This window comes from Notechis scutatus, chromosome 14, assembly GCF_049901735.1.
Source record: "Notechis scutatus isolate UNSWTSFEM ecotype Mainland chromosome 14, rNotScu1.2, whole genome shotgun sequence".
In the NCBI taxonomy this organism is placed as follows: domain Eukaryota; kingdom Metazoa; phylum Chordata; class Lepidosauria; order Squamata; family Elapidae; genus Notechis; species Notechis scutatus.
In genome coordinates this window covers 21,222-39,776 of record NC_142022.1, presented here as the reverse complement: position 1 = coordinate 39,776, position 18,555 = coordinate 21,222, and the positions used below count along the sequence as shown (strand labels likewise).

The window sequence follows — 18,555 nt, the reverse complement described above, 5'->3', positions numbered from 1 at the left end:
GGGGGGTCCAAAGCCCCTGTTCGAGTCCCTCTGTGGGGAGGCCTCCTGGGTTGAAATTTTGGACCTGGACAGCTTAGAACCATGCCACCTATGGTCTGACCTAAGCTTAGAACACAAAATTATCTGCTACAATGTCCTACCTGTCAATGTCTACTTCAGTCTCAACCACAATAATACATGGGCAAACAATAGATACAAACTCAAAGTAACCTGCTCCAAACTTGATTGCAGAAAATACAACTTCAGCCACAGAGTGGTCAGTGCCTGGAACTCACTCCCTGACTGTGTTGTTACATCCTCAACCCCCCCCAAACTTTAACCTTAAACTGTCTACCATGGACCTCACTCCATTCCCAAGAGGTCTGTAAGGGGGTGTGCATAAGTGCACCAGCGTGCCTACCGTCCCTGTCCTACGGCTCCCATTTATTCATACTCATTTTATTATGTATATACATGTTATACTTACATGTTTATATGTTATGTTCATACTTATACTTGCTTTCTCACACATGCCTGACAAACTAAATAAATAAATGGGTGTCCCCAATGAGTTCTCTTCCTCCCCCTAGTGTGGCTTTTATGCTTGAAGTATCCTCTTCATTGCCTTTAATGGGGGCAGGCATGTGGGGCAGGCGGTCCCCCCCCCAGATCCCTAGCACCCAGGAGGAGGAGAAGGAGGGGGGGCAGACAAGTGACCCTTGAGGGGGAGGGGCTGGAAGGGGGGGCTTAACACCCAGGGTCTCCCTGAAGCCTCGAGGAGGAGGAGGAGGAGGAGGAGGAAGGAAATAACCACCACCCAAGATGGATTCAGTCGTTACACCAAGCGGACAGGCCCCCCACCGGCTGTATTCACAGCACGTGGCCCACCCAGAGAGTTAAGCCAAGCATTTTACGGGGTCTCCTTGAATTGCATAAAAGCAGCTCATCTGGCTGAGAAACAAATGCAAAAATAATAATTAAAAAATAGATTTCTTTCTTTATTTTGGATTAAAAGTATTACAGTAAAATTAGCACGTCACCAGGGATATAAGATCACCGACTGGAGAAACAAACACACGTGTACAAATGCATGTATAGACACATATACGTACAAGGTGAATCAGGATGAAAAGTGATTTATTTTATTGACAGAGGGGGGGAAAAGTAAGAAATTTTAACTGTTTTTAAATTAATGCAAACTTCCTTCCCTAGAACCATCTAGAGAAGGTCTTGAAGCCATAAAGTTTCTCCACCACAGCAACTTTAAGATGTCTGGACTTTAGCTCCCAGAATTCCCTATGCTGACTGGGGAATTCTGGGACTTGAAATCCACCCATCTTAAAGCATGCTGGCTGGGGAATTCTGGGAGTTGGAGTCCAGCCATCTCAAAGCATACTGGCTGGGGAATTCTGGGAGTTGAATCCACCTATCTTAAAGCTTGCTGGCTGGGGAATTCTGGGAGTTGAATCCACCCATCTCAAAGCATACTGGCTGGGGAATTCTGGGAGTGGAAGTCCACCTATCTTAAAGCATGCTGGCTGGGGAATTCTGGGAGTTGGAGTCCAGCCATCTCAAAGCATACTGGCTGGGGAATTCTGGGACTTGAAGTCCACCCATCTTAAAGCATGCTGGCTGGGGGATTCTGAGAGTTGGAGTCAACCCATCTCAAAGCAGGCTGGCTGGGGAATTCTGGGAGTTGAATCCACCCATCTTAAAGCTTGCTGGCTGGGGAATTATGGGAGTTGAATCCACCCATCTTAAAGCTTGCTGGCTGGGGAATTCTGGGAGTTGAATCCACCCATCTTAAAGCATACTGGCTGGGGAATTCTGGGAGTTGAAGTCCACCCATCTTAAAGCATACTGGCTGGGGAATTCTGGGAGTTGAATCCACCCATCATAAAGCATACTGGCTGGGGAATTCTGGGAGTTGAAGTCCACCCATCTTAAAGCAGGCTGGATGGGAAATTCTGGGAAGGCCACCAAAAGGTTGGCCTTCAATATCCTTAAAGCCTGGCATCTTTTCTTCCACCAACAGGTGACCCCATAGGAGACAAACCAGGACAGCAACTTGCTGTGCTTTTGCTGGTCCCCTAGCTGTGGGGTCCCTGGGCCCTGTGGTTTTTTGCGACTTCGTCATAGTCAGTGCGTAAGCCGGATCCACTTAACCACCGGGTTACGAACGTAACAACGGCTGTGATTCACTTAACGACTGTGGCAAGAAAGGTTGTAAAATGGGGCAAAACTCAGTCAAACAACTGTCTCGCTCAGCGACAGGAATTTTGGGCTCAATTGTGGCTGTAAGTCAAGGACTACCTGTCGAATCAATACTCAGCCAAACCTAACTTCGTGAGTTCTTTTCTTGGTCTGGAGTGGGGAGTCAAAGTTTTAAATGCACAACATGCACACACATCTGAAAGTCAAGGCAACAGCTGTGCTGCTCTCTAGTGGCGAACCTGGGCCAAGACAAGTGGGGAGCGCAGGTTGCAAATAAAGAGTTTGGCTCAAAGTGCCTGCATGCCTTTGGGGCTGGGGGAGAGACTGTTTGTACGTGTGTGTGTGTGTGTGTGTGTGTGTGTGTGTGTGTGTGTTTTGTCTGTTCCTCCCTCTCACTCCCCCCAATTATTGTGTTTGTCTACATCTGTGTGTGTCTCCCTTCCTCTCTCTCTATCTCCCTTTCTTTGTATATGTGTATGTGTGTGTGTGTTCTTCTTTTCTCTCTCTCTCTCTCTCTCTCTCTCCCCACTCCCCTGGTGTGTGTGAATGTGTCTGCCTGTGTGTGAGTCTGTGCTTCTCTCTCTCTCTCTCTCTCTGTGTGTGTGTATGTGAGTGTGTAGATCTGTTCCTTTCTCAGTGTATCTGTGTGTGTCTATATGTCTGTGTATCTCTATCTGTCTGTCTTTGTGTATATGTCTGTTCCTCTGTGTGTGCGTGTATGTTCCTCCCTGAGTGTGTGTGTCTCTCTCTCCCTTTCCCCCGTTTTTGTGTTTGTCTGTATCTGTGTGTTTCCCCCGTCTGTTTGTGTGTGTGTGTCACCCTCCCTCTGTGTGTGTGTGTTTGTATCTCTGTGTGTCTGTATCTGTGTGTGTTTGTCTCTTCTGTCTTTCTCCCCCCCCCACACTGTGTGTGACTGTGCCTGCTTGTCCCTCTGTGTGTGTGTGTGTGTGTGTGCCTCTCCCTGTATGTGTCTCTGTGAGTGTCTCTGTTCCTCTCTGTGTATCTGTCTGTATCTCTCTTTTCTCTGTGTGTTTGTGTGTGTGTCTCACTCTCTCTGTATTTCTGTGTATGTTCCTCTCTCAGTGTATCTCTCTCTGTGTATCTCTCTTCTCTCTTTCTGTGTGTGTCTGTGAGTGTGTATCTGTTCCTCTCAGTGTATCTGTGTGTGTCTGTCTGTCCTCTCTCTTCTCTCTTTGTGTGTGCCTATGTGTCTCTGTGAGTGTGTATCTGTTCCTCTCTGTGTATCTCTCTCCTCTCTCTCTCTCTCTGTGTTTTCCCAACTCAGAAACCGGGCGGGACAGGCTCAGCCAACCGGCCCCCGCACCTCTTGCCAGGGACTCCACCTGGGCTGGTCAAACAGGTTTGGAAGTCCAAAGGACAAAAAGCCAGAAAATCGAAGTTGCGCATTTGACAAACTTGCGGAAGGGCTGCCGGAGTTCCTGGCATCTGAAGCCGCTCCGGTTTATTTCCCCCTTCACACACACACACACACACACACACACACACACACACACACACACACACAACCATACACATATACATGCACGTCCCAGGGTGAAAAAGCGAGTGTGCAAGGCGTGAGAAAGGAGAACCAGGTGAAAGGACCGGAGGATTTCTCTCCGTCTCCCCGGTAGGTTTTCGAAACCAGCAAAACTTTAGGCTTCTCTCACCACTTTTCTCCTGTTCTTTCCTCTTAAATGCAGTCAGATCCTTTGGATTTTTTTTTCCTTTATACTTTATTGGGTTTTTTCATTTGTACATATCTCAATTACTTAATAAACAAATTAAATTTATTAATAAATAAATTACTTAATAAAATTTTGTATACATTCACATATCCAATACAATCTGTACATACTGTTTCCATACCTTCTATATCTATCATATGCATTATATATACATTTTCTTTTCTTATTTCTATTGTCAATCCAATGATACCATTTCTCCCATATTGCATAGTATTCTTTTTTTTTTTTTGGTAAAAGTTTTATTTCAATTTTCCACATTTTTAAAGAAACATCTTTTTAGCGAACAGGTTTTCACATCTCTGTACAGACATAATTTGATTTACATATTCGTCTTCCACATTTAGTTCATGTCAATGTCTACTTTACATATATTTTCTATTGTTTTTCACAAATATTTTCCTCAAGCTTATTTATAATTTTTCCAATCATTTCTTAACCTATGCCTTTTAGTTTTAACTAATTCTCATATCATCATCTTCATTATGCTTATACTTTTATCTGTATTCTGAATAATCTACATTCCCTTTTAACCAGTTGGATTTCTGCCTGTGTGCTTGCTTGGCTTTTGTTTTAGCGGCTCAGCCTGGTGTGACACCACGGATTCGCGTCGCTTTAGCATGAACCGGTCGATGCGTTGTGCAAATCCAGAAAGTTTGTTGATCCAAGTAGCCAAGTGTGTAATCTGGCAACTCTAAAAAGACTTCTTGGAAGAAATAGCCTTCTGGGTTCAGTTCCAAGTGGGGAAAAAGACACTTGGAAACATGGCGGCTGTTTGGAAAGATGGTTTAATGGTGGACAGGACCACATGGCTTGGAGCTCCAAAGTGAAAAGGACGATCACATGCTTCAAGGTGAAACGAAAAGGGAAGGACTGAGATGCCGAGAGACCCTTATATATCCTCTGTTGGGCCTCACCTTAGTGTTTACTGTTCCTGTGCAAAAAATGTAATCCCATTGGCTGTCAGACTCCCAGGGGCGGGGGTCTTAACTAACTTTGTAGGCATGTCTGGACCACATGGCTTCACCTGAGTGCTGGCTGATGCAATCTTCCCAGGCCAGGTGGTGAGATAGAAAGAGACCTTTGTTATGTAGAATACTCTGCCCTAGGCCTTAATGGCCCATTAGCAAAGGTGGGGGGTGGGCTAAATTTCTGCCTCTCTGAGGTGAGTTTCTGCTTCTGAGTTTCTACTCTTTTTAGGGGAAATATTCTTCCTTTTAAATATTTCCTAGGATATTTCAATTTTCTAGGAGAGGAGTGAGTGCTAACTTCCTACAGACCAAAGAAACACCTTTCAAAGTTTTGGAAGTTTGGCTCGCGATCACGATTGAAATGGGGGGTAACTGCTGGAATCCCGACATAATCACAACAGGTAGTCCTCGACTTACAGCAGTATGTTTAGCGACTGTTTGAAGTTGTAGCGCTGCTGAAAAAAAGGGACTGACAAACGTTTTTTTCCACCCTTATGACCCATCTTTGTGACCGTTTGATCAAAATTCGGATGTGGGGCAACTGGCTCACCTATACGACAGCTGCAGTGTCTCCCTGGGTCACGCGATCCCCCTTTTGCGACCTCCGGACAATGGGGAAGCCAGATTCACTTAACAACCATGTGACCAATTTTTAACAACTGCAGGGATTCGCTTAACAAACATAGCAAGAAAAGTCATAAAATGGGGCAAAATGTTTCACTCAGCAACGTAAATTGGGACCAATTGTGCTCGTAAGTTAAGGACTATCTGTGCCTTCACACACAGTCCCACCTGATGAGGACGGGGGCTGAAATACTATACTGGTGTGTAGTTTTATAGTTACTTTCTTCAAATGCAGTCAGTTCTCTGCATTTTGCTACACAACTTAATGTTTTGCTCTTTTTCTCTGTTGGGTTCATATAATGGATATTTTATTTTATATGTATGTATGTATGTATGTATGTATGTATGTATGTATGTATGTATGTTATTCAGCTTTGTTCGGGTATTTTCCCACGTCATTATAGTTGTGCTTTTAAAGTTGTAGCGTTTCAGCAGAATCTCATCTGCCATCATCAGGCTTCTGTATTGTGTTCGTCTGTGTACAGAAGCCTGATGATGGCAGAGATTCTGCCGAAACGTTGCTACAACTTTAAAAAGCACAACTATAATGACGTGGGAAAATACCCGAACAAAGCTGAATACCATACATGTAAGTACCTGCGAAAACTTAAGAAAACAAATTATTTATTTATATATATATACTATATATTATATATATATATATTTATATATATATATATGTTTTCTGAGGTTCTCGCGGGTATTTGTATGTGGATCTTTGGTTATTCGGGTTTTCTCCGGCGTAAGATTGGAAGTATCTAGGCAACGTTTCGATGAAGTCTCATTCATCATCTTCAGGCTTCTGTCTTCGGCTCTGTGCTTCTCAGAGTGATGTGAGCTTGCAGCTGCTTCTTCCTTTTAACTGCTAGTGGGGGTGTGACTTGATTGGTTGGGGGCTTGGCTGTGTTCTGATTGGGTGGGGGGGTGTTCTCATTGGTTGGGGGTTTGGCTGTGTTCTGATTGGTTGGGGGGTTGGCCGTGTTCTGATTGGCTGGAGGCGTGTTCTGTTCAGGTGGGGGCTTGGTTGTGCTCAGGTTGGTCTTAGTTACTGGGGGATTTGAGCTGGTGAGCTGTGATCTTGCTGTTTGGCTTCGAGTTCGTGGTCGTGCTGCATCTTCATGGTGGGGGTCAGTTCGCTTCATGTATATATATATGGATCTTTGGTTATTTGGGTTTTCTCCCATGTAAGATTGGAAGTATCTAGGCAACGTTTCGATGAAGTACTAACCAACGTACTAACAGCCAATGGATTCCAAAGAAAGAAGATTACCCACCTAATCCAAAAAGAAACCCCAACCAAAATCCAAGACAGAGAACAAGAGAACGGCAAAGCCCTCCTCCCATATATAAAAGGCACTACAGACAAAATCAGAAAGATCCTCCAAAAACACAACATTAAAACAGCATTCTGCACAAACAGAAAAATATCCACCATCCTAAGAAACCCTAAAGACAAAATCGAGTTAGAAAACCAAGGAGTATACGAAATCCCTTGCACCGCCTACCCCACCACATACATTGGACAAACTAACAGAAGAATAAGTGCACGCATTGAAGAACATAAGAACTCAATCAAAAAAGAAGAACCGACCTCCTCCATGGTCCAACACCTCAAAGCCACAGGACATGAGATTGACTTTAAAAATACTAGAACTATCGCCAAAACCGAACACTTCAACAACAGAATAATCAGAGAAGCCATAGAGATAGAAAAACACCCCACAGCATGAATAAAAGAGATGACACCTCCCGCCTACCAGCCATTTGGAAACCTGCCCTCATGAACAGACGAGTACCTAACATGAAGAATGACACCAGACCCACACCCACGATGGCCACACAAGATGCCACCACCACACTTCCACGTAAAAAGCAGACTCACACCCACACAGAAGATGAGACACGACTACGGACCAGAAGCTGCACTGCAGCTGCATCACTACCCACTTCAAACCCCTCCGAGATGAAGCAAACTGACCCCCACCATGAAGATGCAGCACGACCACGAACTCGAAGCCAAACAGCAAGATCACAGCTCACCAGCTCAAATCCCCCAGCAACTAAGACTAACCTGAGCACAACCAAGCCCCCACCTGAACAGAACACACCTCCAGCCAATCAGAACACGGCCAACCCCCCAACCAATCAGAACACAGCCAAACCCCCAACCAATGAGAACACACCCCCACCCAATCAGAACACAGCCAAGCCCCCACCCAATCAAGTCACACCCCCACTAGCAGTTAAAAGGAAGAAGCAGCTGCAAGCTCACATCACTCTGAGAAGCACAGAGCCGAAGACACAAGCCTGAAGATGATGAATGAGACTTCATCGAAACGTTGCCTAGATACTTCCAATCTTACGTGGGAGAAAACCCGAATAACCAAAGATCCATACACACATACACACACACACACACACACACACACATATATATATATATACATATATATATACATATATATACATATATATACATATATATATAAATACAGATCCAGAATTATGAAGTCTAGCAACTTAAAGTAACACTCCACACTTCTTATGAAGTAAATCTTAATTTATGCATAAGTTTAACCCAATTCTACAACAGTTAGTTGTGGGAGGAGAGGTGTGCTAGGCTAGCCTACAGTAGCAGAAAATCACATTTGATGGAGTGAAGCTTATAAAACTTGATCTGTTTAATAAAATGTGTTACTAGGTTTGACAAAGGGGTGGTTACGTCCCTCCTGGTTTTATAGCAGGAGGCAAACTCTGTTGGATATCAAATGAAGACAAGGGCCGAAACTGGCTGTTATTTGGATGTGGAAGTTGAAAAAACATCTCAGAAGAAATCTATGAGGTGCTTTTTTTCAAGAGTTTCTGGTTTTTCTTGGTTTTTCTTGGTTTTTCTTTGAAGACATTTCGCTTCTCATCCCAGAAGCTTCTTCAGCTCTGACTGGTTGGTGGGGAAGGGAAGGAATTATATTCCTTGCAGACAGTTGGTCATTTGCATCCTTTTAGAGAGCCATTGAGGCCACTGGAGGTTTGTCTGTGTCCTCAGGGTCACCTGAGTAGTGCAAATGGGGTGTGGAAGGACCCATTTACCTGAGGACACAAATTTATCTGATGACCAATCTCTTCTTGAAAGCCGCCAGTGATGAAGCTCCCACGACTTCCAAAGGCCGTTTTAAAATTCTTAGAATGGATAATTCCCCTTTCAAGCTTTAGTAGGGGAGGATAGTTCCTGTATTGATCAGATAAGCCCCCTCCCCTCCCAAGATGACCAACAAAACAAAAGATTTCCTTTGTGTTCCTTCTTGCAGATTTTTGTTCAGTGGGGAGGCCTTGGAGCAGGGGTGGGATTCAGCCGGTTTAGGCTGGTTCACGTGAACCGGATGTTAAATTGACATATGGTTTGCTAAACTGGTAGTTGAACTGACTGGCTGGCCCCGCCCACCCCACTCTACCCCTCCCCGGAGTCTCCATGTAGCCCATTTTGGATGCAGGTAAGTGCAGGAGCTGCGCGGAGGCTCTGAGAGGGTGAAAAATGGCCCTCCTGGAAGTTTCGGAAGTCCGGAAACGGGCCTGTTTCAACTTCCGGAGGGCCTCCGGAGCCTGGGGAAGCTGTTTTCGCCCTTCCCAGAGGCCCGAGGGAAGCCTCCGGACTCTGGGAAAGGTGAAAAATGGTCCTGGAAGTTCCAGTAGGCCACGCTCACCATGGCCACGCCCACCCAGCAACCGGGCAGAGAACCGGTTGTTGGGATTTTTGAATCTCTCCCCTGCCTTGGAGCCACCCTCTGCATCCCTTGGCTGTCTCCAAACCGATGTATTTATATTTTTCCATTCCTTTTGCAGCACACGAACCAGCTGCAGCACATCCTGAGATATTCCTGGTCCATTTTGCCAGAGCCTCTTGTTCTGGGGAAGAAGAAGGAATGGTGACTGCAAAGATTTAGCAGAAAAAAAGCTCACCAGATACGGAACAAACTTTTGCTAAAACAGTTGAAGATGTCGGTCGTTGCTCCTTCGGAAGATTTGGCGATGGTGCCCCTGGGGAAGGACTCGTCCCCTGCTGCCCAGTTGGCCCAGCCTCACACCCAGGAGCCGAGTTCGGACGATGCCAAGGCAACTTTGCCCTGGGACCGAGCCCAACACGATGCAGCGGGCGAGATGCCCGAGGTTTTGGAGATGGACGCCCGGCCGAGCCCGGAAGGGAGCATGAAGGCAGCTGCGTTGGGCTCTGCCATGGACCATCAAGCTTTCCTGAAACCTCTGGAGGACGATGGGTGCAGTGGGATGCCCGCCATGGCAACCCACGCCTTCATCCCCATCGACCCCCTCTGCATCGAACGCCGTCCCAGGAGCCACAAGAAGCAACCGTGGCAGCTAGGAATGCCACCACAGGACAGGGCACTGTGCCAGGAGGAGAAGTGTGACCTCGAGCAGCAGACCTTCCTCGGCCGAGGCTGCTCGGACTCTTTGCATGACCTCCCCGATCCTGCTGTGGAGCCGTCACAGACCCATTGTTGCCAGACGAAGGGGTGCTGCAACTCGGCCAACCTCAAAGCCGTGGCCTCCATGACTACCGCCCTGATCATCTTCCCGGTCTTGATCTACAGTGCCTATGTCTTCCTGCCCTTCGACGTGCCTGTCATGGAGAGCATGAGTGCCCGGCTGGTGTACACGCTGCGTTGTGGGGCGTTCGCCACCTTCCCCATCATTTTAGGTGAGTGGGGGAGGAGTCTACTTGCCGTACACATTAACAGAGCTGGAAGGGACCTTGTAGGTCATCTAGTCCAACCCCCTGCCCAAGCAGGAGTCCCTGCACCCTTTCTGATAGATGGCAGCCCAGTCTGTTCTTAAAATCCTCCATTGATGAAGCTCCCACAACTTCCGAAGGCAACTTCTGTTCCATGGGTTGATTGTTCTCCCTGTCAGAAAGTTTCTCCTTATTTCCAGGTTGAATCTCTCCTTGTTCAGTTTCCATCCATTGTTCCTTGTCTGGTCTACAGGTGCTTTAGAAAATAGCTTGGCCCCTTCCTCCTCTCTGTGGCAGCCCCTCAAATATTGGAAGACTGCTATCCTGTCTCCCCTGGTCCTTCACTAGAGTAGCCAGGCCCAGTTCCTGTAACATAGAGAAGGTGCCAGGCAGGGGGAAGCTGTCGTACATGACCAGCCCAGACTCCCCTCGGTTCATGTCCCAGGGTTGGCGACAGGCTCCGTTGAAGCGTTCCACAGGCCAGGAAATCTGCATGTGCAGTCCCCAAAAAGCAAAAAAAATCCCTCCCCCACAATAATTTCATTACTGAATGCATCATGATGCTGGTGGCTATCTTGCCATCTTTGCCCATCAGGAAAGCCAGCTATAAATTCTACAGTCAAGTGCCAGTTGGAGAATTTTCCAGATATTCCCTTTTAACTTTATTTTTTGATAAAATTGGTATGGCTGCCCAATTCAGTGATTCTGGGCAAAATAAAGCCAAAATAATAGAATAGAAAATAGAATAGAATGGAATGGAATAGGAACAGGGATGGAAATGGGAATAGAGTAGAGTAGAATAGACAAGAACAGATATTTGAATGAAGGAATATAATAGAAATAGAAATAGAAGACTATAGAATAGAATGGGAATGGAATAAAACAGAAGAGGGAATTGGAATAGAATATTGGAATGAAGAATTTAGGAGGATAGGATAGGATAGAATAGAATATGTTAGGAATATTATTCACCTAACAGTTATTTGGGTTGGAAATATATAAACCAGGATAGACATTTTAATACTGTATCTTTAAGAAAATGCAAAAACTGAAATTGGGTGTGGTTCCACAAATGGCCATAAGATGGAGCCAGTCTCAGAAATCTCAATGAAGTGAGTGAATCTCTGTTTGCTTCTGTTGGAGAGTAGTGCCGTTCCTCCCGTTCCTACTGATCATTGATGTAAGTCTGTTACTGAACTGTTTTTTTGATACTGGACTTTGATATTCGGATTATCCCTGAAATGAATACTGACTGCTTTACCTGTGAATGACTTGGATTGCTTGTTTGGACTTTACTTAAACGTTTATTGAAAGTAAAAACCTAACATTAACTGTGCAGTGTATCTGTGTGCTGTGTGTGTATTATTCAAACACTTCTCTCACTATGTCTCCCTGTATGCGCTCATTCTCCTAATGGGGAATTACCTCAACAGAATAGAATTCATAACTTTATTGTCACTTTGAATATAGATTAATTGGCATACATTAAAATGAAATTTTGTTGCATTCAGCTCATAAGACACCTGAAGGCAGGACAAGAAGCAACGGATGGAAACTCATCAAGGAGAGAAGCAACCTGGAACTAAGGAAGAATTTCCTATCAGTGAGAATAATTAAAATGTCAGCGTTACATTAAAATGTAAAAAGAAACACGGAACATTCTTTCACATGTGGTGGTCCTGCACTGAAGCCCAAAGATACTGGCATAGAATAAAAAAAACGGTTAGAGGAAATAACGGCGGAGCAAATTGAATTAAAACCAGAATTCTTCTTATTGGGGGTATTTAATAGACAAATGTCTAAAAAAGTCAAATATAACATACTGCACATTCTTACTGCAGCTAGAATAACCTTTGCAGTGTGTTGGAAACAAGCAGACATTCCAACAGAGGAAATGGTCATTCAGAAAATAACAGCCTATGCAGAGATGGATAAGTTAACCTTAGCACTTAAGGAAAAAGAAACATCAGAATATTATAGAAGCTGGGAATGCTGGTATGACTGGATAGAACAAAAATAGAAAATATATTAGTAAACAACGTAAAATGTAAAAGAGGTAGTAATTATATACTCGCAATAAGAGGTATTTGTAAATATATCACCAATATTGATAACAAACAAGGAACCATAGAGTGTCGATAATAGAATTGCTAGTTTTTAATCGTTTTTTTCCTTTTTCCTTTTTTTCTGTGTGTTGTGTATGTGTTTGTTTGACATTTTAGTTGTATAATTAATAGTTTGTTTAAAAAGAAAAAAGAAATCAGGAGACTGAGTTTAAGTCCCACCTTAGATATAAAAGCCAGCTGGGTGATTTTGGGCCAGTCACCCTCTCATAGCCCAACCCATCCCACAGGGTTGTTGTGGGGAAAAAATAGAAGGAAGGAGTATTATGTTTGTTTGTAAATCTGAGTTACCTATGAAATAATAAAGGTGGACTAAAAATCTAATAAATAAATATGTAGCCTTCCTCATTGCTAGCAGAGCTTATTTCTGAAAACAATCCTAGGACTCATCCTAATTCATTTTTCAGCACTTACAGTTTAACCAAAAATAAAATATTTTTAATACGATAGCTAAAAAAGACTACACCCACCCCTAATCTAAAGTGTTTGACCCCTTCCTCCTGTCTCTTTTCCCCTGCAGGGATGATGGTTTACGGAGTGTCTCGCCTTTGTGCCTCCTCCCTGCAGCCTTTTGAGGAGCTCACCAGGGAGGTGGAGATCCATCGGCATTTTGTCTCGCAGTCGGTCGACCTCTTCATTCTTTATTTCTTCAACATCGCTGTCCTTTCCACCTACCTGCCCCAGGAAGGGCTCAAGGTGATCCCACTCCTGACGGCCCTTTTTGCCATCTCACGGTAAGATAGAAACAGCTATGTGACCCCTCTCCTCTCCCTTCTAGACCCTTCCTCTGGGTTGGATCCATTTGCCTGGTACAGGGTCTCCTGCTGGAGCGGTAGGCTTGTTATGCCCCCGTCAGAGCCTGAAACTGCAGACGAGGATGAGTTGGAGCTGGAGCTGATGGAGATCAAGGGGGCGACTTCGTTGGCTTCGTAGGAATGTGGGGAGGAGGAGTAGGCTGAGGCAGCCAAGGGCCCCTCAGGATTAGGATAGCTTGTAGGCATGGAGGAATGGGGGCAGGATGACCAAGAGAAGGTAAGCAATAGACATGAGGAGCGACGGAGCTCAGGCGATGAGTAAGGACCGCCCCCTCTTGATCCCAGAGCATGGAGACTGGAGAAAAAGTGGGAACAGCGCAGGCTGACCCAACAAGTTGGGAGGAGAGTGTCCCACCCCTCTTCACAAGGCCCACCTGGGGACGGAGATTTAAGGAGACGCTGTGGGGAGGCACATTTGTTGGGAACAAAGGCTGAAGTGGTAGAGTTGGGTGTGCCAGTACAGATATCTGGAGTTTGCAGGACTGCTTGCTTCACTTGTGAACTCAGTGCCTTCTTTCTGACTTAGTGAACTCATTTCCTTGTTCCTGACTTCGTGGACACATTATTTGTTCCTTGGTTTGTGGACTCCTTTCCCTATTCCTTTGTTTTGCTGGACTGGGTGCAACCAGAGGCTGCCATGTGTTTGTGTGCGCACTTTGCTCTGGGGCTTGCCAAAAAACGGGGAGCATTTTGGGGGGAAATTTGGAGCATTCAAGGGGAGATTGAACTCTCAGCTGGCTGTGTGACCTTCATGACTTGTCCCGGGTCATCACAGGGTTGGACTAGAACAGTGGTCGCCAACCACTGGTGGACCGCAAGAAAATTTTGAGAGTCTGCAGAGAAATGTCACCCCTTAAGCAATTAATCCAGGCTGTGTGGGAACACAAGGCTGTGCCGCCCACATGGCCTGCGGGAACACAAGGCTTGCGTCACTTGCATTGCAAACAACACGAGGTAGTGAGTGGGGGGGGAAGGGGGGGGGACTTGTCCCACTCACTCTACGTGCCTGGCCTGGCCACTGGGCTGCTTCTCTCTGCTTCTTTCTTCTTCTACTTTTGGCTGCACGCAAGGAAAGCAGCAAAAGTCTTTCTTTCTCTCTCCCAAACTCCATCAGAAATGAGACCTTGCAAGGCCTCCTGCTCCAAGAAGCTGCGCCGGCAAAGACTCATTTCTGGTGGAGTTTGGGGGAGAGAAAGAAAGACTTCTGCTGCTTCTGCTGCTTTCCTTGCATGAAGCCAAAAGTCTCTCTCTCTCTCTCTCTCTCCCACTGAGAACGGAGCTGGAGATGGTATCCTGCAATCCCAAATAAAGAATGATTGGTAGGAAAATGAGGTGGGGAATTTTCCTGCAGACTTTTTGGGGTTTTTTCCCAGGGTCTCTGGTCCACGGGATTTAAAATGATGAGTTTGGTGGTCCCTGAGCTCCAAAAGGTTGGTGACCCCTAGACTAGAAGACCTCTTGTTATTCATCCAACATTTAACCTTGTTTTTCAACCATGGTCTCTTGAAGAGGGGTGGACTTCAATTCCCAGAATTCCCCAACCAGCCTGAGCTGTTTATAGACTTAAATTCCATATGTTTAAAGCAGGGGTCTTCAACCTTGACAGCTTTAAGACCTGTGGACTTCAACTCCCATAATTCCTCCTCCAGTCATGTTAGCTCAGGAATTCTGGGAGTGGAAGTCCACAAGTCTTAAAGCTGTCAAGTTTGAAGACCTTTGGTTTAAAGCATGCTGGCTGGGGAATTCTGGGAGTTGAAGTCCACCCCTCTTCAAGAGGCCAATTTTGAGAGACAAAAATGTTTTGAAATGTATTGGCCAGACGAGTCTGGTTTTTTTATTTGAAGATGGAAAAATGGATTGATGGGAAATCTCCATCCTGTTGATGGTACATTTGGCTTACATGCCTTTTAATATATAAAAGTCTTTTAAATATATTTTGGGGCACTGAAAGGAGAATGGCAGCCGATTCTGGTGGCATTTTTTTCTAATTGAGATTTTATTCACTGGGTGTATTCTTTTGTAAGCTGCAACGGCACTCATCAGATGCATGTAGTGACTGGATCAGTGTTACTCAACTTTGGCAACTTGAAGAGGGGTGGACTTCAACTCCCAGAATTTCCCAGCCAGCTGTGCTTTACTTCCCATGGGATTTTACATCGGAGTCCGTGTTATGCAACTGGGGTGCAGATATGAGGGAGGGGTTCCTGGAGTTAGAGAAGAGACACAGTAGATCATAGACATCTTATCAATTAACAGTTTTCATGTGTTAAAAACTTTCCCCAAGACAGAAACCCCAAATTGACAAACACCTAGTGTGCTGGGAGAATCCAGCCCAGCCTCCTATCTCACAGGGTGAGGTCCCTCACAGTCTGGCCCCAGGAGCCCCCTCCACTTCTCCACTCGCAATAGAATCCCATATGCCACCAGGCTTGAAATTTTTAGACCTGGACAACTTAGAACTATGCCGCCTACGGTCTCATCTAAGCTTAGTACACAAAATTGTCAGCTACAATGTCCTACCTGTCAATGTCTACTTCAGTCTCAACCACAATAATACATGGGCAAACAATAGATACAAACTCAAAGTAACCTGCTCCAAACTTGATTGCAGAAAATACAACTTCAGCCACAGAGTGGTCAGTGCCTGGAACTCACTCCCTGACTGTGTTGTTACATCCTCAACCCCCCCAAACTTTAACCTTAAACTGTCCACCATGGACCTCACTCCATTCGTAAGAGGTCTGTAAGGGGGTGTGCATAAGTGCACCAGCGTGCCTACCGTCCCTGTCCTACGGTTCCCATTTATTCATACTCATTTTATTATGTATATATATGTTATACTTACATGTTTATATGTTATGCTCATACTTATAGTTTTCTCATACATGCTTGGCAAACTAAACTAAATAAATAAAATAAAAATGAATTAGCCAAAAAACCCATAACCCAATTAACAAACATAAATATAAGACACTGTGGATGCTCCATCCCTGGAGGCTTTTAAGAAAAGAGTAGACAGCCATCTGTCCGAAATGGTATAGAGTCTCCTGTTTGAACAGAGGGTTGGACTAAATGACCTCCAAGGTCCCAGCTCTCTTATTCTGTTCTCTGTTAACTGGAATTGTTCCTGCGAAATGCAAGCAAGGGTTTGCTTGGGATTTTGATGGGGATATCCACAGGATTGCGATGGGTGTGACGCTTGGATCCCACCATCGTGGCTGCCATTTTGACTTCTTTTGACCATTTTTCTTTCTTGTCCTTCTTCCAGGCTTCTCTACTGGCTGGCGTACGCCATGGGCCGCTCGTTCCGAGGCTTCGGATTTGGCCTGACCTTCCTCCCCCTGGTTGCCATGTTGGTCTTCAACCTCTACAGCATGTTTCTGCTGGACACGGAGAACATGTTTGCCGTGAGGAGTGCCAAGTCCCCGCTGCAAAAGGAGGAACTGGACGTCTCCAGGTCCTGGTACTGGGGGTGAAGCCGGGCAGAGCCTCAAAGCCAAGGAATCTCCCAGTCTTCTCTTTCTGAACTGCTGCGAGGCTCGTTTCCATCCTTGGCTGACTGTAGACTTGGGGGGAGCCCTCGAGGCCACTAGTCTCACCCCGCCTCTGTCCAAACCAGTGTGAAAGCATCCCAGTGGAGAAGACTGGCCAACCTCAGAACTCCTTGGAGAGAAGCCCCATCTCTGCTCCGCACCACTGGATCTTCGGCCACCTTATTTAGAAGTCCTTTCTGACCTTCATTTGGGTGCCTTCCTACCTCTTGAAGCCATCCTCTGTTCTTGGAAGGGAAGAACCCGTGTGATCCTTCTTTTTACAGATTACAGTTGGAAGGGACCTTGTAGGTCATCTAGTCCAACCCCCTTCTCCCCAAGCAGGAGTTCCTACACCATTTCTAACAGATGGCAGTCCAGTCTTTTCTTGAAAGCCTCCAATGATGAAGCTCACACAACTTCTGAAGGCAACTTCTATTCCATCGGTTAATTGTTCTGTCAGAAAATTCTTCATTTCCAGGTTGAATCTCTCCTTGATCAGTTTCCATCCATTATTTCTTGTCTGGCCTTCGGGTGCCTTGGAAAACAGCTTGACCCCCCTCCTCCTCTCTGGGGCAGCCCCTCAAATATTGGAGGACTGCTCTCCTGTCTCCCCTGGTCCTTCTCTTCCCTAGACCAGCCAGGCCCAGTTCCTGCAACTGTTCATTGTATGTTTCAGCCTCCAGTCCCCTAATCCTCATTGTTGCTCTTCTCTGCACTCTTTCTAGAGTCTCAACCTCTTTTTTATAGGTCCTCTATGAGTCCCTTGGAAGCTGCCAGATGGAACCTGCAATAAAGAGAAAAATCTAGGAATCCCATAGAAGATTTGAGAAACACCTTCCTTGGCAGAATGAACGGCACAACACGCCATGGGACAATTCAACAAATAAAAAATTATTAAATTAATTTTGCCAGAGCTTTGACCAATAATAATAAACTAAAGTGAACCCAGAAATACAAAATTTCAACAAAAACGTGGTCGCCAATAATAAAAGTAATCGAATGAAACGATTAATACCACATTGAAGTGTCCCACGGAAAGTTGGCAAATTGTCCTAGATCCCTGCCCTGGCCTCTTCCTGATCTCACCTGATTGAATCCAAGAACAATTCTTAGACAAAGGTTTAATCTAAGCCAATACATCTGGCAAACAGGTAGGAATTTACATCCTGGCTTTGAAATAAATTCTCCCCACTAAGGGTGTACGAAGAGAACTCAAAAATATGAGTAGTCCTCAACTTAAGTCCAAATTAAGCCCAAAATTTCCATTACTAAGCAAGGTGATTATTCAGTTAGTTGTGCCTGATTTTATAACTTTTTGTGATGGTTATTAGTGGACCATGCCTTTGTTAAGCAAATACAGCTTTTCCCCCATTGACGTGGAAGCTGGGAAGGTCACAGATGGCGATCACATGACCTGGGATGCCGCGGCCATTGTAAATACATGCTGGTTGCCAAGCACCCTTGATCACATGATCATGAAGATGCTGCAGTGGTCATAAGTGTTCATCCCACTCCCCTGTACTCTTTGCTCTCCCCCTTGGTGTTTGGACGAGCAAAGTCCTAGGGGAAGTATTTATTTATTTAATTTATATTGCCGCCTATTCGCTCATGGCAACTTGAGGCGGCTTACACAATGTAAAACCATATTTAGAGGGTCGATGTCAATGATAAGAACAAGGATGGTGGGTATCAGCCCAAAGAGCCCCTCCCCTTTTCCCCAGGGCATTTGCACAAAGGGGTTGGCTGGGTTTTTCAGACCAGAGTCACTTCCAAGTTTTCTATCTTTGGGGGACATCTGTCTGGTAAGAGT

The 18,555-nt window shown here is 45.3% G+C and overlaps 1 protein-coding gene across 3 annotated transcripts; it reads left to right on the top strand.

The window, feature by feature from the left end:
• The first annotated feature begins 2,618 nt into the window (after window positions 1–2,618).
• On the top strand, window positions 2,619–17,590 carry TMEM79 (transmembrane protein 79). Of its 3 annotated transcripts, XM_087943677.1 has the most exons (5): window positions 2,619–3,823; window positions 4,516–4,791; window positions 9,371–10,241; window positions 12,918–13,131; window positions 16,481–17,589. In XM_087943677.1, the coding sequence occupies exons 3-5, from the start codon at window positions 9,524–9,526 to the stop codon at window positions 16,686–16,688; spliced, it is 1,140 nt and encodes a 379-aa protein (XP_087799803.1). In that variant the 5' UTR covers window positions 2,619–3,823; window positions 4,516–4,791; window positions 9,371–9,523; the 3' UTR covers window positions 16,689–17,589. The 3 variants fall into 3 exon arrangements, with proteins under 3 accessions (XP_087799803.1, XP_026546161.1, XP_026546162.1); XM_026690376.2 differs by lacking the exon at window positions 4,516–4,791; XM_026690377.2 differs by lacking the exons at window positions 2,619–3,823; window positions 4,516–4,791 and having other exon boundaries at window positions 9,459–10,241; window positions 16,481–17,590.
• Window positions 17,591–18,555: the final 965 nt, after the last annotated feature.

Excerpts from the sequence above, each read along its gene's own strand:
- TMEM79 (XM_026690377.2), top strand. The coding sequence starts at position 9,524 with ATGTCGGTCGTTGCTCCTTCGGAAGATTTGGCGATGGTGCCCCTGGGG. Across the intron at positions 10,242-12,917 it reads CACCTTCCCCATCATTTTAG|GGATGATGGTTTACGGAGTG; the intron begins GTGAGTGGGGGA and ends TTTCCCCTGCAG. Across the intron at positions 13,132-16,480 it reads GCCCTTTTTGCCATCTCACG|GCTTCTCTACTGGCTGGCGT; the intron begins GTAAGATAGAAA and ends TCCTTCTTCCAG.